At 51.3% G+C, this 9,168-nt stretch overlaps 1 protein-coding gene across 5 annotated transcripts; it reads left to right on the forward strand.

Moving 5' to 3' along the window:
- The first annotated feature begins 7 nt into the window (after positions 1-7).
- Entr1 (endosome associated trafficking regulator 1) lies at positions 8-7,591 on the forward strand. Of its 5 annotated transcripts, none has more exons than XM_015999467.3 (10): positions 8-149; positions 238-387; positions 632-724; positions 1,572-1,687; positions 1,914-2,324; positions 3,092-3,165; positions 3,546-3,657; positions 4,008-4,070; positions 4,372-4,511; positions 6,603-7,591. In XM_015999467.3, the coding sequence occupies exons 1-10, from the start codon at positions 80-82 to the stop codon at positions 6,697-6,699; spliced, it is 1,326 nt and encodes a 441-aa protein (XP_015854953.1). In that variant the 5' UTR covers positions 8-79; the 3' UTR covers positions 6,700-7,591. The 5 variants fall into 5 exon arrangements, with proteins under 5 accessions (XP_015854953.1, XP_006981038.1, XP_006981039.1 ...); XM_006980976.4 differs by lacking the exon at positions 632-724 and adding an exon at positions 750-818; XM_006980977.4 differs by lacking the exons at positions 238-387; positions 632-724 and adding an exon at positions 750-818 and having other exon boundaries at positions 9-149.
- Positions 7,592-9,168: the final 1,577 nt, after the last annotated feature.

Consider the following 9,168-nt stretch of genomic DNA (forward strand, 5'->3'; position numbering starts at 1 on the left):
CGGCCGGCCGTGCCGGATCGGGCATAGGCTGGCAGCGGCTCGGTGGGCCATGGGGTCGCGGCCGGGCTAGGGCGCGGCGATGTCGGGCTACGCGCGGCGTCCGGGCGCGCCCCCACTATCGCGGACGCGGAGCCTCGTGGTTCCCGACGGTGAGCAGCACGCGACTGGGGCCAGGCCGGGTCGGGGGGCGCGGGCGGAGGCGACCCGCGGTGAAGCCGCTCTCGTTGTCGCTTACAGCTCCTGCGTTCTATGAGCGCCGGTCTTGTCTCCCCCAGCTAGACTGTGAGCGCCCCCATGGCGGGGATCTGCACCCCCACCTCTTCGGCTTTCGGCCGACGTTTATGTGCTATGTGCCCAGCCCGGTGCTGGCTTCGGTAGGAGACACAGGTGAGAGTCGGGGCGCCGGCCGCAGTGCGGAGCTGGACCGCGCGGGGAGCCCTCCCCACAGCCCGCCCGCCCGCCCCAAGGCAGGAAGGTCAGTGCCCGGTGGAGCTTGGAGACCACTTCAGCCCACCGGATTGGGAGAGGCCAGGGGCTGGACCTAGTGGGTCTGCGTTTCATCGGCACCTGCGCCGTGAGGGCGCAGGAGTGTGTAGTTCACTGCGCCCAGCTTCAGGAGACATCCTTTTAGTCCCAGACCAGGGCCAGTCAGTGGGAGTCAGGCGGTCTGCGGTCTTCACCTCCCTGGACAAATGCTGCAGTCATAAGGCTTGCTGTGATTACGGTGAGCTGATAATGTCTCTTTGCAGATTTTGGCTATGGAAAGGGGAAATGTACTAAGCAAGGTCCATCGGGAGCCCATGAGACGCGCTTTGGAGGTAGAGTAGCTCAGTGATTCTTCTTGTCCTCTTCCTCAGAAACGGTGCCAGGCATGGTCTGGCCATGGACAGTCAATGACAGGGTTTAATGGGTGTACCTGGAGCCCAAAAGATCAGTGGAGATAGAAGTCCAAGGATTTGGAGACTGGGTGTGAGGGCAAGATAACCTAAGGTGTCAAGAGGTGCCTGGGAGGTGGAGAATATCATCAAAGGGCCCTGTAGAGTCAGCAGGACACAAGTCACAGGAGCCTACTTGACTCAGGCCGGCACCTGGAAGAGACCCACATAAGTAACTGGAGTGTGGTAGGTGTGGAGAAAGGCAGAGGTTAGTCAACAAGGGTACCTGGAGAAAAGGTCAGAGGAAGGGATGACATGGAGTAGTTCTGGTTTCTGTGGCATCTCAGAAGCTTTGAAGCACCTACAGGGGTAACCTTTAGCCCACACTGAGTGGGTGGAGCAAAGTCAGCCTTAGCCATCTGGAAGATTCACTGGAGAGCTTCAGTGGTAGACCAGTTGCCTGGATGTGTGTGGGGACCCTGGATTTGATCTTTGGCACAGCATTTTTTTTTTTTTAAGGTAGCAAGGGATATCTGGGGGAGGCCAAGGGGTGAGAGCAAGCCAAAGCAGGCCTGTTCCACCCTCTTTGGGCAGCTTTCTTGTTCTGTAGCCTTCTTTGAGCCACAGTTGAGATGTGATGGAGACACGAGATGTGGTCGGACCCTTTAACAGTCTTTGCGGTGTCCATTATTTCAGGTGACAAACTTGAAGATCTTGAAGAAGCCAATCCGTTTTCCTTCAAAGAGTTTCTGAAAACCAAGAACCTCAGCCTATCAAAAGAAGACACAACCAACAGTCGAATTTACCCGAAGGTACATCTGGGAAGCTGTCGGTGGTTGCCTTTGACAACATCTCTTCTAACTTACAGCTTTGGAGACAGACACTGGAGTGTGGGGAGCAAAGCAGGACAGCTGTGGCTGCTGATGGAGAAACTGGGGGGGAGCAGCTGCCTGGCCCCTTTGGTAGATGAGATAGGCCTGCTTTGTGCAAGCTGAGCGTTGGCTTGCAAGTCGAAATGTTTATCTCCACTGTTTTTAGGAAGCCTCGAGGCACCCACTGGGACTAGACCACAGCTCCCCTGCCTCCCAGCCCGTGGGGTATGGCCTGGAATATCAGCAGCCGTTTTTTGAAGACCCGACAAGAGCCAGCAACCTGGAGGACGATGAGGAGGAAGATGGATGGAATGAAGCCTACCTGCCATCTGCTGTGGAGCAGACTCATTCCTCTAGGGCCACAGAGAATTCATCGCCCTGTGGCACCTACCTTTCCTTTTTTTCCAACGCATCGGAGCTGGCAGGTCCTGAGTCTTTGCCCCCATGGACGCTGAGTGACACTGACTCAAGGGTCTCCCCAGCATCTCCAGCGGGGAGTCCTAACACAGACTTCGCAGCTCACGGGGAGTCCCTGGGAGACAGACACCTTCGGACGCTGCAGATAAGTTACGAAGCAGTAAGTGAGGGCTGTGCGCCACCGAACACAGCCGAGCAGTGTTCCGGAGAAAAGCTGCAGCCGTCCACTTCCTGGGTGGCCTGGTTAAGCTTAATGCCAAACACAAGACAGTTATTCACATAATAGCCTGCTGTAGAAGTTCCCTAGAGAGGAGCTCAGTAGTAGCATTTTTCCTAGCACTTGGGAGGGCCTGGGTCCTGAAAAATAAGAAAGAAAATGGAATTTCTCCATGGGGAACTCTCCCCTTGGGTGGTTTTGGTTGTGCTGTTAGTATAGCAGGCTGGGAAGTACTGTGGTGACCTCAGAGGCAGGCAGGCATGAGCTAGAATAAAGAAATGGTCTGCTGGAAGTGTTGGCCTGGGGACATCCTGCTGAACGTTCTACGTGAAGGTTTTAAAACTAGTCACCTAGAAACATTCGAGTCTGTTGCCACAGTCATCTTCTCTATAAGGGTGAAGGGTGGGGTATTTAAGTTCTGGAGCTGGGTACATAGTACACAGCTGTCGTTCTAGCTCTTGGAAAGTGAAGGTTCAAGGCTACCCTTTGCTATATAGAAACATGTTAGAGGGCAACCTGGTTACAGGAGATGCTGCCTCAGAAAGATATTTCATAAGCAAATGGGATGTGTCTCCACACTTCAGCCCTGCATCAAATGCAAGGTTCTGGGTTCTACCTCCAGACCGACCAAAGAAAATATTCCAGAACAGAAGTATGTTCCACAGTAGTGTGGGTATCTAATGAGGGTTTTTTTTTTTTTTCCTCTACAGCTGAAAGATGAAAATTCTAAGCTCAGAAGAAAGCTTAATGAGGTTCAGAGCTTCTCTGAAACTCAAACAGAAATGTATGTAAACTTGTAGTTAGGCATCACCTTACAAACCTTCTCTACCATTCAGAGAACCTGGTTCCAAGGGATGAGGTACCTAGCTGCTTGTCATCCATAAACCTTAGAGCAGCAAACACACCTTTTGTGTTCTGTTTTAAGCAACAGACACAAGCCAGCTGAACTTTGTCTTGGTTGGCAGAGCTTGAGAAAATGGTATCTGTACCTTCCACTGGGAGCAGCAATGGCTGGAGGTCCTTGCCGCCGTGTGGCTCCCCGAGGCAGCTGCTCCATCCATGGGCTCTAGTGGGTTGGTTTCTCCAGTTAATCAGGCTAACGTGCTGTAGGAGGCATCCTTGCCAGTGGCCTGGAGAACTCAGTTCAGTGTTTCCTTTACTGAGGGTGAGGACGCTTGAGCGGAAGTTGGAAGCGAAGATGATCAAGGAGGAGAGTGATTTCCATGACCTGGAGTCGGTGGTCCAGCAAGTTGAACAGAACCTCGAACTGATGACCGTACGGAGGGGCTCTGCTCTGGGGTAGTGGGCAGGGGACAAGAAGCTGCTGAGACAGGGCACTTGCTGCTGTTGCCAGAGTCCACAGCTGGACCCTGAGTCTCTCACCATGCTGAGTATGTGTTCTGTGGTAGGCCAGCATACCCTGATACTGTAAACAGGTCGTGTCTTGGGGTGGGTGGTCCCCAGTGCTGTTGGTGAGCAGAGGCAGAGCCCGGGTCCTAAGGGATGGGTGTCCATGGGCAGAGTAACCAGGAAGGGAGGTTATATAGTTGATTGCTATCTGTGGAGCTAAGTGTCCTGTACTGACGGCCTCAGTGATGTGTATTGTGTTTATTTTGGGGGCCACAGAAACGGGCTGTGAAAGCAGAAAATCATGTCATGAAGCTGAAACAGGAAATAAATTTGCTCCAGGTAAGTAGAGAGAAGGGTTTAACTGTTTTTTCCTTTGTAAAGTCCCATAGATGTGAGTTCAGGGAAGAAACAAATTGTGAGCCAGCATGGTGATGTTTGCTTATTATCCCAGCATTCAGCAGGCTGAGGCAAAAGAATAGTCATAAGTTTAAGGCCAGCCTGAGCTACCGGGCAAGAAGCACCTGTTGTGAGTGGATCAGGGCCGGGCTCAGCCCCGTGTGCATGTCTGTGCCTCTTCAGAAGGATGCAGTGGTTCTCCTCTGGAGTGCCTTGTAACATTGACTTCTCACCCTCTTTCTAGGCACAGCTGTCCAACTTCAAGCGAGAGAATGAAGCCCTGCGGTCAGGCCAGGGTGCCAGCCTTACAGTGGTGAAGCAAAACACCGATGTGGCCTTGCAGAACCTCCATGTTGTCATGAACAGTGCACACGCGTCCATAAAGTGAGTCCCTGGATGGCCTGGCTGTCAGATGTTCTAGCTCTACAGTCTGACCAGACCAGGGAGGGAAGTGTGCTAAGTGGTCTGGCTAACCTGCCAGCTTACACTATAGGCAGTCAAGCAGGGTTAGTCTTTTGATTTTGAGACAGGGTCTCACCATATAGCGTCTGACTGGCCTAGAACTATGTAGACCTGGCTGGTCTTGAACTCACAGAGATCCGTCTGCCTCTGCTTTAGAGTGCTGGGATTACAGGCATGCACCACGCCTGGCTTGTTTTTGAGATTATTTTGAGACAGAGTCTCACTATGTAGCCCTGGCTGCTCTGGAACTATGTGTAGACCACGCTGGCCTCAGACTAACAGAGATCCCCTGCTTCTGTCTCTCAAGTTCTGAGACTAAAGGTACACATTATCAATTTAGGTTTTTGTTTTTTTTGGGCTTTTTTGTTTTTCAAGACAGGGTTTCTCTGTGTAGCTTTGCGCCTTTCCTGGAACTCACTCTGTAGCGCAGGCTGGCCTTGAACTCACAGAGATCCGCCTGGCTCTGCCTCCTGAGTGCTGGGATTAAAGGCGTGCACCACCACCGCCCGGTTAGGTTATTTATTTTTTATTTATTTATTTATTTTTTATTTATTTATTTATTTATTTATTATTTATTTATTTATTTATTTATTTATTTATTTATTTATTGAGACAGGGTTTCTCTGTATAGCTTTGCACCTTTCCTGGATCTCACTCTGTAGACCAGGCTGGCCTTGAACTCACAAAGATCCGCAATTAAAGACGTGCGCCGCCACCACCGCCCGGCTAGGTTTTTATTTTTAATTATTATTTCTATTTTGGTTTTTCCAGCCAGTGTTTCTCTGTGTAGCCCTGGCTGACCTGGAACTCTATAGACCAGGCTGACCTCAAGCTCAGAGATCTGCCTGCCTCTGCCTCCTAAGTGCTGAGATTAAAGGAGTGGGCCACCACTGCCAGGCAGGATTTTTATTTTTTATTTTGTATAGTGTTCTATCTGCATGAATGCTTACAGGCTAGAAGAGGGCACCAGATCTCATTACAGATGACTGTTAGCCACCATGTGGTTGCTGGGAATTGAACTCAGGACCTCTAAAAAGCAGCCAGTGCTCTTAACTGCTGAGCCATCTCTCCAGCAGGATTTTTATTTTTTAAAATTTATTAGCCGGGCGTTGGTGGCGCACGCCTTTAATCCCAGCACTCGGGAGGCAGAGGCAGGCGGATCTCTGTGAGTTCGAGGCCAGCCTGGGCTACCAAGTGAGCTCCAGGAAAGGCGCAAAGCTACACAGAGAAACCCTGTCTCGAAAAAACCAAAAAAAAAAAAAAAAAAAAAAAAAAAAAAAAAAAAAATTTATTTTTATTGCATGTACCTTTGTGTTTTGCCTGCATGTATGTCTGTGTAAAGGTTTCGGATCCCCTGAAACTGGAATTGCAGGCAGTTATGAGCTGCCTTGTGAGTACTGGGAATTGAACCCCAGAGAACCTTCTTACCTGGGAGATGTGGGTGCATGATACCACCGCTTGACTTCAGCTCCTTGACCTACAGACCCTGCAGCTCTGACTAAAGGGGATGATGTAACTTCCCCCTTATCCAGAAGACCACCACAGTGAGCACACTGTGCACTAGTCAGTTGATGACGGATTCAACACTCCCAAGGCTGCAGCCTGCACACCTGTCAAAGTGCACTTATCTGACACATGAAAGCATAGCAGTCCCCCCGGTAGTTCCCCACAGGGCTAGGAATGTGGCTTGCAGTGACTGCTCCCCACATCACTGAGAGTCCTGCACCACTACCTTGGCTTAGGCAAAGAGCAAAATTCAGAATCAGTTTCTACTGAACTTGTCTGGCTTCCAGCCCACCATCTGTACCTGCTAGCCCTGAGCTCTCCTGCTAGACCCAGGGTAGCTGGCCAGTGCACACGCACATGGGCCTGAGGACAGCCACACAAAGTCCAGTGTGCCAAACCTTGGTTGATCTGAGGAACGTTCTCTCTGCCTGGGACCCTTTCCTTTAGGTCTCTCGCTGGCTGCTTTTGCACAGCTCGAGTAATGGCCCTGGTATCTGTCTGTTTCAGGCAGCTGGTGTCTGGAGCAGAGACCCTGAACCTTGTTGCTGAAATCCTCAAGTCCATCGACAGAATCACTGAAGTTAAGGATGAGGCGGACTCTTGAGAACCACTAGCTGCCACCAGTTCCCACCACCTCTGCACCACCGTCACCACCATGTCTTCCAAATGTGCCCCTAACTGTGCAGTCTTCACCAAAGCATTTCACGGCCTAAGCAGTGTTCCCAGAGACCACCTGCAGGATGGGCTCCTTTCTACCAGCTGCACCTAACAGTTTACTGCAGGCCTGTGGGGAAAGTCCCACTGTTGATAGACTCACTGATTTACTGGAAGGCATTTTATAAAATCTATCAATTTTCAGAAATCACTAAAGCTGAAAACAGCACTTTCGTAAGAAGCTTCTTCCACTATCCTCTCAAATTCAGCTGTAGGATAAACTCAGGCTCAGCCTCAACTTGGTTAAGCTGAACACTAAGTGAGCCAGTGTGGAAGTGAGCAGCCTGTCCAGGGACTTGTGCCTTTTCTCTGTCATTCAGTGCCTCACGAGCTGACCGCTGACGCTGTAGCCTTCCCAGGGTGGCTCCCACAGTCAGCAGGGCAGCCCCACTCGGTAGATAGTGTCCTCCCACCAGGACCATAGGACCAACCAGAGTCACAGCTATTCCACATTGCAGGGCTTTGTGAACTCGCTGCTGTGAGCCTTCCGCTTTGCAGAGCCTTTGGGGGCTGTCAGTTTTCATGCATGTTACGTGTCAATGAGCCTTTCACACAGTGCAGTTCAGACTAAATTTAAAGGACACGTACACCCTGGGGAGTCAACAGGAGGTCTCTGGGCTGTCTGACAGATTGTTCAAGGACACGCAAGGCATAATCAGCACCCTGTGATGTGCTGAGGGGTGGGGGTTTGGGGACCATTTTCCTATAGATTTTTTTAAATTTTCCTTTTCCCCTCCTGTTCAGATTGACAGCTTCCTTGTCTAAATAAATCCTGAAGATCATTTGTCCTGCCTTGTCCTTCTGGCTTAGTCAAGGGATTCGTGCTGGAGAACCAGCCCTGCTCATTTAACCTCAAGGTCTGCATCCCCAGGGGATGTTCCCTGTCATTGCTGGCTTATCAGAGCCCCAGGTTCTTGACCGCTGGAGTCAAGCATATTACAAGACTCACTACCTTGTCAGTACGACTGGGTGAGCCACATCTTGGCTGCACAAGTTGAGGCTGGGTGAGTGGAAGCCTAGCATCAGATGTTCAGACAAGACACGAAACTACTGGGCCCTGTAGCTCAGCTACAAGGAAAGTTGCAGTTTTCTAGAAGCTGTGATGTAGCGTCCGCACCCCACTGCTGGTGTCAGTGACTCGGCAGAACAAAGTCAGGGTGGAGGGACATGGAGACCAGGCTAGTGTGCCCTTTGCCCACAGGGCTTGAGGCGGAATTGCTATCCAGAGCAGCCTTCAGCCTGCCCCCACTACCGTGAGTGAGATGGGGGGAGCTGCATGGCTGCTTCTATACTATTCTCCAGGTTTATGTGCAAAGTGTTAATAGAGTAAAATTTTACAAGCACCACGGGGCATGGGGATTGATGCATGCCTTTATTCATGGCACCATGGAGCAAAGGCAGAAGGATCTCTGAGTTTTAGGTCAGCCTGTTCTACATAGACCATCTCTAAAAAAAAGTTACCAGTACAGCTGGGCGGTGGTGGCGCACGCCTTTAATCCCAGCAGGCAGGCGGCAGAGGCAGACGGATATCTGTGAGTTCGAGGCCAGCCTGGTCTACAAAGCTCGTTCCAGGAAAGGCGCAAAGCTACACAAAGAAACCCTGTCTCGAAAAACCAAGTTACCAGTACGATGGTGAAATTTGTCAGACTTGCCCCATACAAACAGGTCCTGTACACGGAAGATTAAATACCAGGAACCAACAGGTCTATTTCAGTGCTCCAGACTCTGATCAATCCCAACTCTGGGCCACAGGGGTCTACATAGTCCTGGAATTTGCTGTGTAGACCAGGCTGCACTTGAACTCACAGAGATCTGCCTGCCTCTGCCTCTTTAATGCTGGATTAAAAGGATGCACCACCGCTCTCCGCTTTCGCGGCTCTAGTTCTTTGTGGTTCACAATGGCTCTGTCCCCCGTCTCAGCAGTGTGGGCAGGTGGCTTCTATTCAGTTCACCGTAAGGCTGGGGCCTTTCCCAATTCCCAAAACTGGCAAGTCGCTGAGCCGGATTTTCACTAGCCTTGTGCCTCAAGCCATTGCCCTGTCCCGGCCACTCACACACATTATTAGACACTAGAAAGAGCCCCCCAAATTCCAGCGCTGTTGATGTGCTGGCCTCTAAGACAGACCAGGCAGAATGTTCCCGAATGAATGAATGTCCATTTCAGGCGGTCTCAGGTTGTGGACTCTGGGGTAGCCAAATACGGGACAGTCCTTAGCTACACACTCACTGATCATTCATCCGAACCCCGGACACCAGGGACGAAACGAGCAGCTCCCAGAGAACTTGGAGGAAGCTGAGCGCCTCGTTAGGGCCCCGCCCCAGCAGCCGTCCCAGCATGCTCTGCGCCGCGGCCTGGGGC

This window comes from Peromyscus maniculatus, chromosome 4 (assembly GCF_049852395.1).
Source record: "Peromyscus maniculatus bairdii isolate BWxNUB_F1_BW_parent chromosome 4, HU_Pman_BW_mat_3.1, whole genome shotgun sequence".
NCBI lineage: Eukaryota > Metazoa > Chordata > Mammalia > Rodentia > Cricetidae > Peromyscus > Peromyscus maniculatus.

Excerpts from the sequence above, each read along its gene's own strand:
- Entr1 (XM_015999467.3), top strand. The coding sequence starts at position 80 with ATGTCGGGCTACGCGCGGCGTCCGGGCGCGCCCCCACTATCGCGGACG. Across the intron at positions 388-631 it reads GGCTTCGGTAGGAGACACAG|TCCCAGACCAGGGCCAGTCA; the intron begins GTGAGAGTCGGG and ends ACATCCTTTTAG. Across the intron at positions 3,658-4,007 it reads AGAACCTCGAACTGATGACC|AAACGGGCTGTGAAAGCAGA; the intron begins GTACGGAGGGGC and ends TGGGGGCCACAG.